Genomic DNA, 21,246 nt, shown 5'->3' with positions numbered 1-21,246 from the left:
TAATCTATTCCACTGATGAAATCTCTCTATTCCTTAATGTGTACCAAATCACCTTATTAATGATTATTACTTAGTACTATAGTTTGAGATCTAGTATTGATCGCCTAAGTTCCTTCTTTTTTTCCTTGTTACTATTTATTTCTAGGACTATGTTAAGTAATAATAATAATAATAATGGGCATCTTTGCTGTACTGTTGATTTTAGTGGAAAGGTATTAGATTTTGGCAAAAGCCTCTTCAACATTTATTGATATAATCATAGGTTTTTATTATATTATTAATAAAATTTGTTATATTTATAGTCTGCCTTCTATTGAACCAATATTGCTCTTTAGGTGCAAACATGATCTGCTCATAGTGCATAATATTTCTAACATGTTGTAATCTACTGTCTAATATTTTGTTTAAATTTTTTGCAATTATGTTCATTTAAGGATATTAAGTCTAAATTTTTTTCTGCTTTATTTTTCCCTTGTTTAGGCACCAAGACCATATTCATGTCATTGAATGAGATTGGAGGGGTGACTCACTTTTTGTTACTGCAAACAATTTATGTAATATTGAAATTGTTTTTTGAATATTTGATAGAATTCATTTGGCCCTGGAGATTTTATTTTTTAGTTTGAGAGTTCATTTATAGCTTAACTCTATTTAATTTTCTGATATTGCATTGCAAATATTTTTTCATTAGTTTATTTTGTCTTTTTGTATTTATTTCCTCTAAGTTATCAGTTCTGTTAGCAAGGAATTAGGCAAAATAGTTTGTGATAATTGCCTTTGTAATCCTCTTCAGCTGTGAGTTCATTTTTCCTTTTTGATACAAAGAATTTGCTTTCTTCTTTTGAAAAATCAAATTAACTAATTTTTATCTATTTTATTAGTTTTTACAAAAACATCCGTTCCTAGTTTTGTCAATTCAATTTTCTTGCTTTCATTTTTATTGAACTCTTCTTTAGTTTTCAGAATTTCTATATATTGCTTAGCTTGGGTCTTTTTTGATTTGTTACTGTTCAAGTATTTTAATTGCATGCCCAATTCACTGATCTGTCTTTTCTCTCTTTTTAAAATGAAAGCATTTAGAAATATAAATTTTCTCCTAGAAATTCCTTTAGCTACATCCCATAAGTTTTGATATATTGTCTCATTATTGTAATTTTCTTTAATGAAATTTTCTATTGTTTCTATAATTTTTGACCCACCCATTCTTCAGAATTATGTTATTTAGTTCCTAATTTTTAAACTCCCTCTTCAAGGGCCCTTTACTAAGTATAATTTTATTGTATTATGATCAGTAAAATGTGGTTAATATTTCTGCTTTTCTATAATGTAAACATTGTATAGCCCTTTCCACATGCTCAAAGGATTCTTGAAAGTCATCTATTCCATTAAAGATCATTTTTCCTCCTTGTAGGATAATATTCATTTTTGCAGAGTAAATTATTTTTGGTTGCAAGTCTTTATCTTTTGCTTTTTAGAATATTGAATCACAAACTCTTCTCTCTTTTTTTAGTGGTAGCTGCAAAATCTCTGTGATATTCCTGACAGTTTTTGTTTTGATACTTCTTTCAGAAGGTAAACAACGATTTCTGTTTTCACTTTGCCACCTGATTCTAATAAATCTGGGCAGTTCTCATTTATGATTTTAAAAAATGTTATCCATGTTTTTTTAAAGTATGGTGGGGTTTTTGGTCATGGCTTTCAAGGTAGTCCAATAATTCTTAAATTATCTTACCTTGATATGTCACTTTGCCTGCCCCTCACCCACCCCAATCTTTTGACTTTGTTTTAGAATTTCTTGGAGTTAGTGTTTTCTGCTTGGCCCATTCTAATTTTCAGAGAGTTTATTTAGTAATTTTTTACTGCGTCTCTAAGCTATTAATTTTTATTCTCATTTCTAAAATTAAATTAGTGTGTTTCTTGTTCATTTAATCCAGGTATTTCTATGGTCTTTGTGGCCAAGTTGTTCTTTTCTCAGATTCTGTCTGGACTTGTGGAGATCCTCTTTTCTTCCTGGTTTACTTCTTGGGCTTTGCTCAACCCATAGTATGTCTTCATTGTGTTTAGCCTTTTCTTCTGTTCACTCTTGTTACCTCTAGCTTCAGTTTCTAGACAGATCCATATTTGGATCTGGACTGTGCTCCTTCCCTTGTACTTGGGCAAGGTGGGCAGACCTGGTTTACTCCTAAATCAAATGGCTACGATAAGGCCAAGCTCTCTATAGGAATCCCTAGTTTTGGGCTCAGTGTCTTGGTGGCTAAACTTAAGCTTTGCTGTTTTTCCTTCTTTTAGTTCCTTCTCCTTGCCCAGTCCAAAATCTTTGGTTGGCTCCATCTTTTGCTATGACTGGCAGGCCTCAACCACATGACAGAAATTGTTCTGATAGTAGGCTTTCTGCAAGACCCCATGAGCTTTGCTTCCCAGGCACTACGTGAGCCCTTTCTCCTTCTATTGCTTGGCTGCAGGTTGCCTGAGTACTATTGCTTCTTGTTGCACTATCCTGTTGGGGCTTGGTGTGAGCAATGTACTTTTTAGTTGCTAGTCTGGCTTGGCCTCCTCCTATAGTTGGGACATGGGCTCTCAGGGCCCAGTGCAGGGTGCTGCTTTAGTCTTTTTCCCTGCTCCGGCATGTGGGTAATTAATTGCAGGAACTATAGGCTGTACCTTCCACCCACCCTGACTATTCTTCACTTGGCGCCTCTGCAGGTTTCTAGCATTTTTCTTGTGAAGTCCTGGATTGGATGGAAGAACTTAGTCATTTCTCTTTGGCTTTCTTTATCAGTACTGCATTATTAGAGCTTTGATGAGGTGTCTTTAAGAGAGTCAGGCTGCTGTCAGTATGATTCTGCTGCAATCTTTGCCACAACTCTGATCATTCGTTTTCTTTTTTGTTTTATTCTGAACTTAACAAATACCAAGTGAAATGAGCAGTTTAAAATACATTGTAAAACAAAGGGGAGGGATTGTACATCCTGTGATTCTTTTTCAAACACTAATCAACACTGATACTTTTCCAACAACTATAATAGAACATCTGTTTCACACAAATAAGGTTTTACAAATGGTAGTAAAATTTGCATCATGTTGTTTAATAAACCAAAGAATCTTTTATACACCTGTAGTCAAAACACAAGTTTCATGTCCAAATGCTTGTTTCAGTATGCTATTTAACGTCTACTAAATACTCCTGTAAGACCAAATGTTTGTCATATTTTTCAATGGCATATGGGTTCCTTATCATTTAGAAATATCAAGGACTAAAAAATTGCTTTTGTAGATCAGTTGAGTGATTTACAAAGTAGATCTTTCCTTCTCTAATTTTCAAAGCAGATATCTTTCAAATTGGGAAGTTATAAATATTATTTTATGAATTTATTTAATAGAAGTATATCCAGTTTGTTTTTCTAGAGTCAAGCATAAAATTTAAAGAAATTATATTGATTTAGAGTAGTCAGTTTCCCAAAAGAGGCAACAAATATACATTCAGGAAGAAATTGTCATTAATAAAAGACTTTGCTTCATTTTTATAACCACTAATAAATGGAAACTACTTCTTTTAGGTAAGGTAACTTTTCGAGTCCTTTGGTACAAGAAAACCAGTATATTTTGCAATAATGTAGAGTAGTTTTATACTCTGCATCCCATATCATCACACAACTGTATGAAGAACTTTCCTTTTAATGGGCTGTGTTATTAATTACTCTTAGAACAACTTGAAAAACTGCACATACTGTGTTTCCCCGATGATAAGACACTGTCTTATTATTTTTTTTGGACAGAAAAACACCAGAGGGCTTATTTTCAGGGGAGGGCTTATTTTAATGAACATTGACAGCAATTTTAATAAACAGGTAAATGTGAACAAAAAAATGTACCTTTATTCAATAATGAATTCAATAAAGAACAGGATGACATGCTCACTGCTGCAGCTCTGATTGGATGCAGCTCGGAGCACGGCGTGCGTTTCACGGGGGGGTATGGGGGGACGGTGCATACAGAGGGTACTGTAATGTAGCGTGTAGCGCAGGGTCACCTTCACTACAGTAGCAATCTCAATAGGGCTTATTTTCGGGGGAGGGCTTATTTTAGAGGAATCTTACACAGTAAGGGGAGGGCTTATTTTCGGGATAGGTCTTATTATCGGGGAAACATGGTAGTTACTCATATTTCTCAATACAATGTATTCAAATGGCATGAGGAATCACATTTTAAACTAGTGTCTAGAGATCTGTATTTTGACCTAATACCTAATGAATTCCATCAGCACAGATTCTAACACCCATGTTACATCATTTTCATTTTTAAAATCTGCCAATTACATAGAAAATTTCACATAATGTGGCATTGCCTTCAATAATTTCACAAAGCAACAAATCTTCCCTGATGATTTCAACAACATATGATACATATTTAACAGAATGAGCATCTTTAATTACATCTGCTAATTCTTTTGCTTGTAGTACAAAATAGGAAGATTCATTTTCTCAGTTAATTTATCACTAATGTCTTCACAAACATGGACAAGTTTTCCTACAGTAGCATCCACAGATTAGGTATTCAAAGCTGTTTTGCATATAATTTTAATCATATTGACAGCTGTAGGTAATACCAATATTTCTATTAGCCAATTAGACTTTTTACACAGAAATTCTTTAAGCAACCTTGAAAGATGGAAGCAATCCTTCTGATGTAACAACCATGATTTTTGAACTTTTGTTTTTTAACTGATAATACTATTAAAAGAATTCAATTTTCTGGAAAAATGTTCTTGTCATGCCAAAACATTCTGTTTATATATTTGAAAATATAATCTCAATTTCTTAGGCTGCATGCTATTTTCAGCTAAAGCATTTGAACAAACACAGCAGTCTTTCCTCTTGGGCAATAACAGTACTTGTGAATTTCAGTGACAAATATAGTTGTAGGAGGAGGAAGATGACACACCTGATAAACTGATTTCTACCTGGAATAGTTGATGAAATAACAGAAGGTAAGGTGCAGCTAACAGGTGTATTGAGGTTTTAAGTTCTTAAAGTGCAAAGAACTCTCTAAATGTTGTTACCACTTTACAAGATGTGAAGAAGTTTTTGAGTCAAGTGGAATTAGATAATTAGAGGGCATCTAGCCATTGACTGACTGGACACTCATGCCTGCCTTCGGTGGCCCTTTAAAAGCAAGATAATTTCTGGGGAGTTAGTCAAGGATTCAGTGCAGAAGACAGCTTTTTTGAGAGGGAATTGTTCCCTTATGTCTCTTCCCCATGCCGGCCATTGGTCATGGCATCTTGCAGAATTGCTGCTCACTGAATAGAATGTATACATCTCTATATATAGATATATCTAGCAGAGTCCAGACTAAGGGAGCACAGTAGAGTAACATACTTGGCAGAGAAGCTGCACCCAAAGGGAACAGTATGAAAATACCAAAAGAAAAGACACTGGGCCCTGCTTAGTCCCAGGTATGAGCTCTTTAGAGGTATGAGTTCCCTTGGCCATTTATAGGCCCCAGGTGTCTTTACTAGGAAACCATATGTGTATTCCACTCTTCCCAATGACACCACAGGTAGTTGTGGGACAGTGCACCACAGGTTTGTGAGATGAATGACTTTTTTTTTTTACTACTGGTTGTGTCATATTTCAGTCAAGTATCTTTGCTTTGAATTAATTGACTCCTTTGGCTATTTAAGGTAAACATACTGTTAAGGACTTATGGATTATAGGTTTTTTAAAAACTTATATTTTATTTTTGAAAAAATCCACCCACTTTCACTCCACCCACCTCAACATCCTATCCCCATCCACAAATTGAGAATAAAAGAAAAACAAAACCACTGTTACAAACATGTATAGTCAAGCAAAACAAATTTCCACATATGTCTCATTTACCTCTCTACCAAGATGTGGGTAGCATATTTCATGGTTAGTCCTCTGGAATCACTGTTGGTGTTTATGCTGATCACCATTGCTAATTCTTTCAAAGCTGTTTGTCTTTACCATATCAGTTGTCACTATGTAAATTTTTTTCATTCTGTTCATTTCCCTATGCTTTAGTTAATATGTCTTCCCAGGTTTCTCTAAAATTATCTTTCATCAAGACAATATCATTCTATCATGTTTATGTACCATAACTTGTTCAGTCATTCCCCAATTTATGGGCACTCCCCTCAGATTCCCATTTTCCACGACCTCAGAAAAGAGGTATAAATATATTTGCATTTCCTTAAGAATATATTTTGCTTAAGATTAATTCCTTCCCACAGTAACAGTCACATTGTGTGATGCCTGACTTTGATAGACTTAACTCTTCTCAGCAATGCAAGGACATAAAACAACTCCAAAAGACTCCTGATAGAAAATGCTGTGAACACCCAGAAAAAGAAATATGGAGTCTGAATGCAGATAGAAGCATACTGTTTGTTTTTTTCTTTCTCATGTTTCCTTCCATTTGTTCTAATTCTTCTATATAAGTAATGTGAAAATATGTTTAATAAGTATATATATAGAGAGAGAGCCTATATCAGATTGCATGCCATCTTGGGGAGGGCACAAGGAAGGGAAGGGGAGAAAATGTAAAATTTATGGAAGTGAATGTTGAAAACTAAAAATAAATTTATGAAAAAATATTATCCCAATTAAAAAAAGATTAATTCCTCCCTTAAACTACCCTACTACTAATTCCCCCTTCTTCCATTTATCTGTTGAATCAGATGTATTTTTGCACTCAAGTGTGTGTGTGTGTGTGTATGTGTGTGTGTGTGTGTGAATATTCTCCTCTTTTACCAAATCAAATGTCAGTTGATCCCTCCATCACCCTCTCCTCCTTGTTTGTATAGGTATCTACTCACACAACTGGATTATCTGAGTTTTCTTTAACTTGCCTTTCCCTCCTGGTGTATTCCTCTTCCCTTTTCTTTACATTCTTAAGATCATCAGGACAGAATAAAATAGAACCACTTCTAGATTGTCTAATTAAATTTCATGTATGATCCCTGATGATGATAGAGTTCAGTGGAGACACATGCATTATCTCTACATGTTAGAGTGTAAGCAGTTTGTTCTTGTTTAGTCCTTTATCAATGTCTACTCATGTTTATCTTTTTGTTTTTAACTCCTGTGTTTGAACTTCACATTTTCTATATAATGATAGTCTCTTCATCAGGCATACTTGGAAGTCCTCTCTTTAAACAAATTAATTTAATATAATCTTATATTCAGTTTTTCTACATAAGTTATTCTTGGCTATAAGCCTATATCCTTCACCTTCTTGAATATAGTATTCCAAGCTCTCTGCTCCTGAGGTGGCTGTTCACCTGTGATCCTGACTATAGCTCCTTGGTATTGGAAGTCTTTCTGGCTGCTTGTAACATTTTGTTCTTTGACCTGGAAGCTCTGGAATTGGGCTATAGTGTTCCTGGAAGTTTTCATGGCTTCTTAGGAAGTGGCTTGTAGATTCTTTCTATTTATGTTTTGCTTTCTGGTTCTGAGATAATTGGGAAGTTTTCTTTTGAGATTTCTTGAAATATCATGTCTAGGCTCTTCTTTTACCTGTGGCATATAGATAGTCCAGTGATTACTATAGTAGTTCTACTTGATCTGTTTTCCAGGTCAGTCATTTTTGCTATTAGGTAACTTTGTATTTTCTTCTATTTTTCCCGGTCTTTCCATTGTTATAATATCTGCTAGTATCTCATAGAATTATATTTGGACCGTTCTAATATTCAAGGATTTTGTTGCTTGGACAAAGTTTTGTACTTCTTAGATCAAGCTGTTAATTCTCTTTCCAACTTTTTTATAGCTCTCCAGATTTTTCCTCTCTCACTCTCATTTCAACAAACTTTTTTCTCTTTTTAAAAATTCTTGCTTCATCTCTTCCAGAAATTCTAGTTGAATAAGTGTTTAAGCTTTGTTTTTCTTTGAGGTTTTGCATGCAGATGTTTTGGAGTAATTCTTTTATTCTAGCTGTGTGTCTTAGGCATTCTTGTCACTATTATAGCTTTTTATGGTGAAATTCTTTTTCTGTTTACTCATTCTTTCAGCCTGAAAGTATTTTTCACTTTAGACCTGATATTAGGACCAGACTCTGTGTACATCTAGAGGGAATGTCTGGGCTAGTTCTGTTGCTGCTTTCTTGTTGTACTGAGTATTCTGGGATGTTCTTTTTGGAATCTCAGAGATTTTTCAGGTTGGGGACCTGCAAACTTTCAGTACTCCCAAAATGTTCTGATCTTGGGTAAGATCTGATTACTATTCCCCTGGTCAGAGCTCTGCCAGTTCCTGACTTGGTTTTTGGTCTGAGCAAAGGTAGACTGCTTCTGGGCTCTGCCTTTATTAGTCAGCTGCAAAGCTCCCCTGGCTTAGTGACAGAACTTCTTTGGTTATTTCTCTGCAGGGAAGAGCTATGTTACTGCTGCTTGCTTCTGAACTTGCTCTTTTCTCAGTAGAATACAAGGAGCCTCGCTCCTTGGGAATGCTACCATCAGAGGCTGACCCCTCACAAAAGCAGTTTACCCTGGATCTGTGACCTGGAACTGGGTCACAAAGCTGCCAGTTTGCACTTGTCCTTGCTGAGGTGCTAAGGTGTTGAGGTGTGAGTGTGGAGATGTTTTGGTAAAGGTCTGGGATCTTTGTTTGTTCTGAAAAATAGCCTTTCTCTGTTGTGGAATGCTCCCCAGATGATGCTTCTGGCCAGGTTCTCTCCTCATTGTCTAGAGACCTTTTTCTCTCTTTCCCTGTGCTGACCTGAACTAGGAAAAATGACGGATTATATCTAGGATTTTGGTTTTTTTACTTTATATGTCTGACTATATTTTCACTACTTAAATGCTTCTGTACTAATTTTAGCTGCTCTGGTGAATTTTTCTCTTCAAGAACCAGTTATAAATTTATCTACCATGAAGGGATAGCATTTCTCTTTTTAAAAAATGAAATACAATAAATTTAAGAATTTTAAAAATATAACTATAACAATTCTAAAATTTTTATTTTTAAGTTATAGTGGATTTTCTTGAAAATCAGCTCATTACATTAATTTTTTTTTGGCCTTTTTAGAAGGCAATTGGAGTTAAGTAACTTGCCCAAGATTACACAGCTAGTTTTTTGTGTGTGGGTGTTAAGTGTCTGAGGCCGGAACCAAACTCGGGTCCTCCTGACTCCAGGGCTGGTGCTTTACTCACTGTGCCACCTAGCTGTCCCTATTACATTAAATTTTAATGAATGAATGATGAGAAATATAAAATGGCGTTTTTATACCAAGATGGCTTAACTTTACATTTACACACTTCACCTTCAAATCCAGTAAACAGCTAGCCATTTATCTGGGTTATAAATCTATACAAACTAACTTCCTTCTTTCAAGGAAGGTTCCTCTCCATAAAGGCATCTGTTAGTAGATGAGAAGTCCAGAAGGAAAACACTTTACAGACACTAAGGTAAATTTCTCAAACAATTGCTTTTAAAAAAAAAATTGAAACACATTGATTTATATTTGAACTTATATTAAATAATCTCTGGATTGCATTCATTGTCAGGTGGAGTATATCATGCTTTTGTTGACTTTGAGGTGAGTTTTTTTTCCACTTTTATAAAAGTGTGTTTATTTGTGAACTGTGTTTTAAAATATTCAATAATTTTGGGCTTTGTTTCACTTCCACTTTTAGAGGGTCTTATGCCCCAGTCTAGACAGCTCTGCTTAGGAGAACTACAGACTTAGCAGGCCACTCTTATAAAGACCTGGTTCCTGTTTTTCTAATCTGCCTATTTGTATTTTTTTCTTTTAGCATTTAAATTTCTAGAAGTGGGTTTAGAAGGAACAAAGAATGCACATTCTGAAAAGCACCATTAGGTATCAAGGTTTAAGGTACTTTGTGACTTGAGCGGAGATCAAGGTTCTAATAAAATTCTAGCATGCTGGGTTGGAGGGTAGAGGAACATTCCTCTACCTAAGATTCCAATCCTTTGGTACATGGAGAAAAGTGATGTAAGATGCCTTGAGCTCTAATAATGATTCACCTTTCCTTTCTTGGTTGGACCTAAAAGAAGTCTGTTTTATTGGTGGAAGTATGGTGTGATGGGAGGGGCACTGGATTGAAATTGGGAGGTCTTCAGTTCAAATTTTGGCTCAATGAAGTATTACCTTCATGACCTTGGGCAAGTCCTTCATTGCTCTGTGTCTCCACATCTGCAAAATGAAGGCCTTGTACTAGATGACATATAAAGTCCCTTTTTAGCTCTACATCTATGATTCCATGAAATAAATTATCTCTAAATTTGCTTTCAGCTCTAAATCCCAGTATTCTATGATGTTGAAAAATTCAAAGAATAAAGCAAAAAGATCTCAAGTTAAAGCCAAAGTCAAACATAGTAATGCTAAGGAGGAACAGTACCATTAGGTAAATGCTGAATAATAGCATTAAGAATTCCAACCAAGTTCTTACCTCTGGGATGAGATCTTTAATTTACCTGGTTTATCTTTTTTATAAACAAGGCAGACTTTTCCATTTCCACTGCAGGAATCCAGTTCAAAAATCCTATTTCTAGAGTCAAAGTGTGGCTTCTCTGGGTTGTCCCCATTAGCTCCCAACCCTGAAATGGAAAATAACATTTAAGGAAGATAAAACATGATGTCACTTATTAAGATGCTGGGGTTAAATGCCTACGCATGATTTTCCTAGGATGAAAATATCAGGAAAATAAAACACATATACATCGAAGTTGGAAATCTTTTCAAAATATTTTTCAAATTTCAGTCAGATGAATTCTACATATAAGAGAATATGATAGGTTTCTCTGTTTATTGTCTTCTATCCCTGTCTTCATAATCACAAGTAGACCAGTATAGCAGGGGCATGAGGGAATGGAAATTTGGTCATTGGGGAATTACTACATCATAGTACTACTTAAAATCACTGTCATTAAACAAGTCATGGCATCTCTTTTTAGCATGTCCCTAAATTACTGATCCATGTTAGTACACAATGTAAAAGACTCTCAAGGATGTATTGAACAATAGAAAAAAGTAAGAAAAATTTCAAAGTAATTGATGATCTGGGGTCTCTAATTATGTAGGAATGAAGATGGAAATGGGCCTGTGCTTTAGATCTTTATGGTGGGTCAGATGTACATGTAGAGAAGCTGCTAGGAGAGAGGGAGAGAGAGAAAAAGGGAGAGAGAAAGAGAGGGAGAGAGAGAGGGAGAGAGAGAGAGAGAGAGAGAGAGAGAGTGAGTGAGAGATGAATTCAGTAAACACAAAAACTGGTAAGGGAACTGGTGAGAGAGAGAGAGAGAGAGAGAGAGAGAGAATGGGGAAATGTGCTGCAAATCTAAAGGACAGCTGCCTTTGACTGTGTCACTACAAAAAGGTGCCCTCAAATGGGACCAGAAATCATCTCTCTTCAAATGTTATAGCTCTCAGTCTAGCTTTCCTTGGCTCTGGCACCAGTTCTTTGACAAAGTATCATTTCCAAACACCTTCCCCCGCAAAAAAAAAAAAAAGAGAGAGAGAGAGACAAAGAAACTTATCAGAAGTTTCTGGTTATGCATGTTCTCTAGCAAAGGGCCAGAATTCATGTGACTCACAGGGCACAGATCCCTCTTCACTCATGTTTCATGGGATGTCCTTTTCTATAATTACAATAATAGGGCAGTTAAGTGGCACAGTGGATAGAACACCAGGCCTGTAGTCAGGAAGACTTCTCTTCCTGAGTTCACATCTGGCCTCAGACACTTTCAAGTTGTGTGACCCTGGGTAAGTCACTTCACCCTGTTCTCCTCAGTTTCCTCATCTGTAAAATGAACTGTATAAGGAAATGGCAAAATACTCCAGTACTTTTGCCAAGAAAACCCCAAATGGGGTCACTAAGAGTCAGACACGACTCAAGAAACTAAACAACAACAATAATAATTACAATAAGTTATAAAATACTTTAAGTTTTATGAAGTACTTTTAAATATTTTATTTCATTTGATCCCCACAAGAGCCCTGCGACCTAGATACTCCAAGCATTAACCCCACAAGTTCAGCAAGATGAAGTGACTAGTCCACGTGTTATGGAGCAAGGGTGTTTGGGACAGAATTTGAGCTTCAGCTCTCTTTGGATCCCTTTCCATACTGTTTGAAAGGAAAGAGAGGAAGAGAAATAAAGACCTAAGCAAACCAAAAAAACCTCTGTGTGAGTTTATAACTTCTAAAGTCTGTAATGGGGGTTGTATTCCTATTGTTTATTCTTTTATAGTTTTATCCTGTTATTTCTTCACTTAAATTATCAAGTTTTCACCTTTAAACTTTCTTGGAAATTGAAATGTATTTCAAGACATACATCAGAAAAAGTGTTTTTTCATAAACTTTTCCTATGACTGATAACAAAGCAATTTTTTCTGTACAAGGAAGAAAAGCGTTCTGGCTGACAAGAGTGCTTTTTGTTTGGTTGGTTTTGGGGGGGCAATCACACAGCTACTAAGTGTCTGAAGCCAGATTTGAACTCAGGTCCTCCTGACTCCAGGGCTGCTGCTCTATTCACTGTTAACCAAACTGCATCCTGTGCTTTTGATGCCTATCTAACCATATGTTAGAATCCAAATAAAATCCCATATACTAGAAATCAATTCAAGAAGCATTCACTCAGCTCTAAGCCAATGTGTTAAGCACTAGAGATGTAAATGCAAAAATGAAACAATCTCTTCTCACAAGGATAATATTACATTCTCCTAGAGAGGATACAATGTGTACACAACTCAGTAAATATAAGATAATTTGAAGAGGAAGAAAGAACAAAAAAATTCTGATTGCTGAGTCCCTGGCTAGGTTTGCCATTTCCACCTCATTGGCAACTATGAGAGTAGCTCCACACACCCTTTCCAACTCCCCTTTAGATTGTATCTTCTCCTATTAGAATGAAAGCCCTTTAAATGTAGAGAACCATCTAGTTTTCTTGTATTTAAATCTCCAGGGCTTCCCATGATTCCTGGCACATAGAAAGCATTTTTAAAATGCTTTATCTATCTGTCTATATGTCTATGTAGGGATCAGGAAAGTAGCACTTGAGATAACCCTTGAAGGAAACCACAGTACAAAGTTCATACTAGTCTCTAGGCTAGATGACACCACAAGTAATTTCCCAGAATCCTGAAGAGATCCTGTGAGGCCCAAAGATCATATTTTAGTGGAATATCAATGTGAGCAGTCCCTTCAGTGGTGAGGAGTATAAACGATTTATACTTCATTTGGTTCACTACTGTCTATGTCCTAGCATCAAAATCTGCAGAAGATTCATCCAATACACCAAGCCTTTCATCTAGATCTTTTAAAGTCCTGTGGATACCAGTGTAGCACAAAGGTTGTCCCTCTGTTATCTCTTGGTCTCTAAACATAACTGACTGTTTCCTATAATACATTTCCATGGCATTTCCAATATAACTTTTCACATGTAAGTCATTGATAATAAGCTAAAGCCTACCTATGCTTTCTAATAGTCCTTGGGTTACCTATAATTTTTCAGGGATTATAGTGCTCCATACTTCACTGCCACATGGTAAATGCTAAAGCAATACTAGCATTAAAAATAATTATTTCTTTCACTTTGCAGTTTGGGATGATTAACCATACTACCAAATCTCCCAAATACAATCTATTTTGCTCTCTTCTACCCATCCAACTTTGGGTCCAGCTCAGTGTCTCTCTGAAGAATCTGTCCAAGATATATGAACTGACAGGGTAACTCAATGAACTGTTCATCCAAATGCATATCATAGTCTGGACAATAGGTGCTCTTCACCTGCTTAGTTTTGCCCTACACCTATTATTAGACCCAACTCTTTCTAGTGGTTGTGGTTATTTAGTATTTCAGAAATGGATGAAACAAGCACAAGAGCATCAAAAAATGAGAGCTTCTGGAGCACCTCCATCACCTAAGGAGAATTCCTTTTCCATTTTGATTCTGTGATGGGCCTCCTCCAAGCAGTAACAAGCAATCTTGGTGACCATATATCTGCCTATTTTATGTTTATCTTGATCTCAATTACCAAAGAATCATTGAACAGAATTATCTTTGTAATCAAGGAATATGGTAAGGAAACTTCAACAGACAATTGAGAAATCAAGATCTTGTGTTCTCTATCCCTCTCTACAATCATGTGACTTTAAAGAGGTGGTCCACTGTAGGATTTCATAGCATATTAAATATGTAGCTTTTTATTAGCTTTTTAAGGTAGTAATGCTGCTTACAATTTTAATCTCTCTACCTCCATCCTTCCTGACAAAAACACTTCTTTAAAATTTTTTTGTATCTGCTACAATCTAATACACTTACCATATTCAAGTAATAGAGCTATTTAATTTCATGCTTTATCTCCCCTTCTAGATTACAAGCTTCTTGAGGACAGGGACTTTGCCTCACTTTATCTTCATATTCCAACTACCTAGTATGGTGTTATGCTTATAATGTATACCTAATAATTGTTTGTTAAATGGAATTAGATGTATAGTACCATAATAGATTAGCCACCATCGATAAAACAAGCAATATCCATTCTTAATTTATCACTTGGCTCTATATTTTCTATACCTTCATCTTCATCCTCCTCCAGGTCCACAAGACTTGGTGAATTGGGAAGCAAATAAACAGAGGTCTGGTGGAGCTGGTTCAACTTCATGAGGCTGTTAATCATCAGGTTGCCCAATGTGATGGGATAATCTGTATGAAAATTGAGAAAGAGGACTAGGGTATGTGATACCACTAAAAGTGGAGGGTTTCTCTTTCTTTGGGTGATCAAAGCCCAGCCTTGGTTGCCCCATCCTGTCCTCTACAGCACAGAGAAGCCAAAATGTCTTGCTATACTTCACACTTGACACTCCCTCTCCCATCTTTGTGTTTCTGCCTCAGTTGGCTCATGCCTTGAAGGTTCTTCCTTTTCCCCTCTGTTTCTCAGAATCCCTTATTGCCTTCAAGATTCTCTTCAAGCCTCACCTTCTACATGAAGCCTTTCTTGTTAGTGTCTTCTCTCAAAAATCTGCCTTGCATTTATTTTATATACATTCTCTCTCTATGTGTGTGTGTGTATATATATATATATATATATATATATATACTGTCTTCATCAGTAGTTCCTGAAACAGGGACTTTTAATTTTTTCTTTTGTAACCCTAGCATTTAGTATAGTGCCTGGCACAAAACTGGTGCTTAATTATTGCTTACTGATTGATGCCTTGGTGCCAGGGCTGAGAGCTATGCCCTCTGGTGAACAGCAACCTGAAGAGGACTTCCTTCTAACAATACTCTGGACACTGTAGCTTATCAAAAGTCCTTCCTAAAATGTGGTACCCAGAATTAAATACAATTCTCTAGAAGTGGTCTGACCAAGGCAAGTAGAGCAGGCCTCTCACCCCTTATTCCTTGAAGCTATGCCTCTGAATGTTGCACAAGATCTCATTTTTTTACCTTTTTTGGCAGACATATTGCATTGTTGATTATAATTAGATCACATTCCACTAAAATCCCTAAATCTTTTTCAAACTTCTGCCTAATGATCCCTCTCCATCTTGTATTTGTAAAGTCAATATTCTGTATTTAAATGTAAGACTTTATATTTACTTACTGCTAAATGTCTTCTTAATTGAATTCAGCTCAACATTTTGGCCTGTCAAGATCTTTTTTTATATATGGGAGGGAGGGGAAGTGTGACTGTTATCCTTTTCAGCTTTGTGCCATCTGCAAACATGCCTTTATAAAGGTCACTAATATGGGGCGGCCAGGTATCACAGTGAGTAAGAGCACCGGTCCCAGTGTCAGGATTACCTGGGGATTGAATCCAGGCTCAGACACTTAGCACCCACCCAGAAACACCTGGCCATGTAACCTTAAGCAACTTACTTAACCCCAATTGCTTAGGGGTGGCCAGGTGGCTCAGCAAGTAAGAGTACCGGCCCCAGTGTTGAGATGATCTGGGGATCAAATCAGGGCTCAGATACTTAGCACCACACCCAGAAATAACTGGCCGTGTAACCTTGAGCAAGTTACTTAACCCCAATTGCTTAAAAAAAAAAAGAATTAGATTGGAGCAAATGGAAGCTAATGACCTTATGAGAAATCAAGATGCTGTTAAACAGATCCAAACAAATGTCACTAATAAAACTGTGAAGCAGCAGTTCCAAGCACAAGGGCATTGTACTGGATATCTCCCTCTAAGGTGACCTAGAACTAGTAAGGATAATTTGAGTCTGGCCATTCAAAAAGTTCTGAATCTAATTGTACTATGATGTGATAGATCTTTCCATCTTTTCCACAAAAAATAGTAGGAGATACTTCATCAACCTCTTTGATAATATCTAGGTAAACTATATTTCTTTTGTTATATACTATATATATTATAAACTATATTCCCTTAATCTAGCTCTATTACTCTAGGCATGTCACTTAACTTCTTTGTATATGTTCTCTCACCTGTAAATGGCAAAATACTTTTGTACTGACTTTGCAGGATTATTGGGAGAAAAGTGAATTATAGCCCTTAAAATGCTAGATAAATGTGAGCTGCTATAATTATTATTATGACTTAATTTTTTTGTTCTATTTTTTCTGCATAAGAGAATGGCTCTCCTTAATTTATAAAATCTTAAAAGAACAGTAACATGAGAGAAATGGTGAGGCTGTCTTAGCTGGAGGAACAAGTCAATATACCAGCCAAACAATCAAATAACTAATTGTAGGGCCCCTGCACACCTTCCCAAGTTAGGGCCTGAGCCTTAAGGTGGTTTTTTGTTTGTTTCTTCTTATGGATTAATATGTTCCATGTGTCCCGCTATTTATTTCTGTACATGAAGCAATGAGAAGGCAAGGCAGCTGAGAAACCTGCAGATTGTCATAAAGCAAAAATCCATTACTTTCTGAGCTTATTTCTTTGAAACATATTGTTCATTTGTTTTTCAGTCATGTCTGACTTCTAATGACCCCATTTGGGGTTTTTATTGGCAAAGATCCTGGAGTGGTTTGCCATTTCCTTCTTCAGCTCATTTTACAGATGAAGAGACTGAGGCAAACAAGGTTAAGTGACTTGCCCAGGGTCACACATCTAGCAGCTGTCTGAGGTCACATTTGAACTCAGGAAGATGAGTCTTCCTGATTCTAGGTCCAGCAAACTATCCATTGTGTCACTTAGCTGCCCTTTGAAACAGGCAGGCCAATTATACTTATACCTATACCAAAGAGTGTTAGACCAACTCACAGTATTGCATGATCTTGGTAATCCTAACACTTCAGTGATTATGGAACTATCATGTTCTACAGATAAGGAGGTTGTTTAAGGATCTCAGACCTTTTATTTAACCCCTGTTTTCTATCAGGTTAACATACTCCAGAAGTAGCTGCTGGCCTTCTGAGCAGAGAGAAGTTGAGGTCAAGCACTGACTGAATTTTAAGAAAGCAACTGTGGTTCCCACCATAGCTGGGAGATAATCCAATCTTCTAGACCTTCTCATTATAGAGAAACCTTTGGAGGAGACCAACAATGCAGGTAGGGGCAAGAAGGTGTGGTAGGGAAGTGAACTTACTATCAAGTTTCACATTCCATAACATGTGGAAGCCGTTTGTCATCAGGTAAAAATTCTTCAAATCTTCTGGCAGCACACAATCATTTTCCTGTAATCATAAAGTACCTGAACATTAGGATAGGCATTGGTAAGGAGAGTGGGGGAAGGGGAAAGGAAGAAAGTGGTTGTGCTTCAAACCAAAAAAAAAAAAAATGACACACCCAACTAGGAATGTTTACCACCTCTTATGCCCTGAAACCAAATGCAAATTGTCAAGTACCCCCCAAAGGGGGGGAAAAGATTTTAAACACTAGTAATAATGCACATTTATGTAGCATTTTTTAAATTTCAAAGCATTTTCCTCACAATCTTGTGAAATATAATTAAAAATAATTATAGTAAACATTTACAAAATACCTTACATGAATCATATCATTTGCATGTTATTTGATTCTCACAATAACTCTCATTTTAGATTGGGGGAAATAGGCCAGAGAGGTTCGGTGATTTGCCTAGGATCACATAACTTGTGGTATCTGAGGTGGGATTTCAACTCTAATGCCAACACTCTGTCTACTATACCAACAGCTGTTCAAGCTGAAGATTAAACTCCAAACACAAGGAGTTTATTCACTGTAACAAGTTTATAGCTTCATCTGGGATCATCAGACTTCTGTCAGAAGGCCCTTAAATCCAAATTTTATTAATAGTGGTTGAAGGAACCAGGGATGTTTAGCCTGAAGAAAAGAAGATTTAGGAGAGAACTATCTAAGTATTTGAAGGATCATCATAGGATAGAGGAAAAGGAAATGAGCATTTATATAGGCCAGGCATTGTGTTAAGTACTATTACAAATGTTATCTCATTTGATCCTCATAATAGCCCTGCAAAGCAGGTATCGCTATTAGCCCCATTTTACAGTTGAGGAAACTGGGGCTTCAGGGAAAGGCTACAAGGCCTGTTTGGTCCCCGTGAGACGTTGTAGGGAGTAGGATAGTAAATTATTAGAGAGAAATATAATGTTTACCCTACTGAGCCAAGGTCTCATTTAGGGTTAGATAATATTAAATTGTTTTGGATGCAGTCAGCATAGTTTTATGATTTCCTTTAGCTTCATTTAGTATCACATGAATGGGAAGAAAGGAGAAAGATGAGGAAGAAGTAGTCTGGGGTTGGAGTTTGGCGAGTCAGGATCAATGACAGGACAAGGGAACAAGGGATTTAAGGGTAGAGTATAGTAGGGAGGTAAGATGGTTCACCAAGATTTGGCCTGCACTGAGAGGTGGAGAAAATAGAAACCATGAAGAAAATGAAGAACAGGGTTATGAGTCATAAGGCTTAGAAAAAGAGAGGATGAAAAATTACGATCAAGGGGCAGCTAGGTGGTGCAGTGAATAGAGCACTGGCCCTGGATTCAGGAGGACCTGAGTTCAAATCCGGCCTTAGACACTTAACACAAAACTAGCTGTGTGACCTTGAGCAAGTCACTTAATCCCAATTGCCCTCCAAAAAAAGACTATGATCAAGTAAAAGAACATCAAAGTTTGTGATCAAAGAAGTGGAACCCTTGTGGATGATGCTAAGATCAAAGATTATGCCCATCTTTACATGCAGCTAAGGTGGAGAGAGTATTAGGTTGAAGGGCTGTGAAGTGAGGGTGTTTAAAGGAGCATAAATATGCTGAAGTCCTCTAGTAAGAGAACAGAATATAGGGAGGAAAGACCACAAGTCAGGCTCTGAACTCAGTGAGGAAGGAAGGAGAATATGTTGGGGGCTAAAATATAACAACCACCAGCATCTAGGCCAGTGCTTCCTAAACTGTGGGTCACAACCCCATATGGGGTCTCAAAAAGTTTGGCAACAGTAAAAGGTTTCTGAACCTGCAACAACCAAGAATGAATTAAAAATCAAATTCATAATGAATCCAAGGTTATTCCGGGCAGCACTTGCCAGTGTTGCATCACACAACTTCACTGCAACCTTGGTTCTGAACACAAAGCATGTACACTTGGCACTGCACATGCCCTCAGGCTACGCAACAAAATGTGAAAAGGGGTCATAAGTGGAAAAAGTTTAAGAAGCCCTGATCTAAACTGGATGATAAATTTGGATAGAATAAACTTCAAAGGAGGAAAAGTTTCTCAGTAAAAGTGGTAGAGGGAGAATCTGGAAATGGCAATGAGGACCTTATCTCCCACTGCAACCAATGAGTTGGGAGATATGGAAGCGTAGCCAGTACTTCAAAGGATGGCAAAGAAAGCAGTGCCATCAGGAAGGAGTTATGTCCCAGTGAGGGTCTGAAGAGTGGAGAAAGGAAAAAGTTTTAAGGTGAGAGGGAGTCTGTTAATTGTGGAATAAATATTCCAAAGGGCACAGTGGAAGGGGCAAAAATTTTCTATATTATCTCCTTATGGACAATACTTTTGCTACTTGCAAAAGACCCACCATATTAGAAGAAATGAATTACTACCTATTCTAAGATGATAGCTCTTCTTGTGGGTAAGGGATTTGGGGCAAAAGCTCAAACAGAATTGGCTAGAAAAATCAAAGAGATGAGATGAGAGGTATAACCAAATGATAGGAAGCAGGAGACCCTAATCCAAGGGAAATGGTGCAAAGTAGACAATCCTACAAATCTCTAAGGTATTCCTAGAAAACTGAGCTACCAGAGAAGTGAGGGGTCATGTAGCATGCTCCTCCTGACCCCGTGTGGTTCCCTTTCCAGAAGCTCCCTTGCCATTTGGCCACTGCCCTACCGCTGCTGCCATCTCTGGCCCAAGGGTGTGTGCTAGGGCCTGCTCAAACATCTCATGTTTGGGTTTTTCCCTTGCTAGTGACCATATAGAAGAGTGAAGTGGGAAATTGAGAGTCATCATTACTGACTCTTCCAGCTCAACATTAAATATTTAGCACAGGGGGAGGATTAGCCTAAGAGTCAAGACAAGGTTTCAAAAGATGCCTCAGACATGTACAATTATTTGCTTAATTTCTCCAGTGCAACTCTTCGAGATTTTAAATTGCTAATCTGTTAAATACTTCCATTCCAGAAATTTGTCACTAATGATATAAGTCTGACCAAAAAAACATTAAAAAAAGAAAAGGACCTGGTATCATCAGAAGGCTGGAATTTCTATCTCCTTACCTGGGTCCATTGGACATGGTTAAGAAAGCAAATGAAATACAACAGCATCTATGACAAAACTGTTCACTTGTTGAGTTATCCCGTTGTGACAATGGCTATTTCTCATGGAAAGTTTATCCAAAGTCATTATGTCAACTCTGAGCAGTGACCTGTATACAGATCTATAGGGATAATGTGGAAGAAGCACTGGGATTAATTAGGGTCCTAGTCTTAGCATTTGGTAAAATCCCCCAAAGTTTTTCATAGACCAGATTCAGTCTTGGGGTCACACAGATTTCTTTGGTTTATGCTTCCTATAGGATTTTCCAAGGTAGCATCAAAATGTGAATTATCCCCCCCCACCCCCCCGCCAATGCATCATTGGGCATCATTGGAATATACACATCATGTCTAAGTTTCTAAATATGTAGGTAAAAGGACTCTCAGTTCATGGGCAAGCACTTTATTTTGTACCACAGAAAGACAAAAAACAGAGATCGGGATCTTAAAAACTATCAAGATAATACTCTTTCTCTCTTTGTTGAGTCCCACCTCAACCCAAGGACATAATCAGTTCTCCAGACTCTCAACTGCACTCCATAGCTTACATT

At 37.0% G+C, this 21,246-nt stretch overlaps 1 protein-coding gene across 2 annotated transcripts in view; it reads right to left on the bottom strand.

Moving 5' to 3' along the window:
• The window catches only part of TPGS2 (tubulin polyglutamylase complex subunit 2), a 52,141-nt gene that overhangs the window by 5,896 nt on the left and 24,999 nt on the right, over positions 1–21,246 (bottom strand). Inside the window, exons 3-6 of one of the 2 annotated variants that reach the window (XM_069075713.1) lie at positions 17,536–17,623; positions 14,555–14,683; positions 10,430–10,577; positions 4,097–4,960 (exon numbers count right to left, since the gene is read on the bottom strand). In XM_069075713.1, the coding sequence (XP_068931814.1) occupies positions 4,957–4,960; positions 10,430–10,577; positions 14,555–14,683; positions 17,536–17,623 (369 nt within the window). In that variant the 3' untranslated portion in view covers positions 4,097–4,956. Of the gene's footprint in view, positions 1–4,096; positions 4,961–10,429; positions 10,578–14,554; positions 14,684–17,535; positions 17,624–21,246 lie in introns of those variants that run through there. The other variant, XM_069075705.1, reaches the window with a different exon arrangement.

Source organism: Petaurus breviceps, unplaced genomic scaffold (assembly GCF_028583685.1).
Source record: "Petaurus breviceps papuanus isolate PSGF00001 unplaced genomic scaffold, PetGlider_PUasm1.0 151, whole genome shotgun sequence".
Taxonomy (NCBI): domain Eukaryota; kingdom Metazoa; phylum Chordata; class Mammalia; order Diprotodontia; family Petauridae; genus Petaurus; species Petaurus breviceps.
The sequence above is the reverse complement of the archived record's forward strand: the minus strand, read 5'-3'. Positions and strand labels throughout refer to the sequence as shown.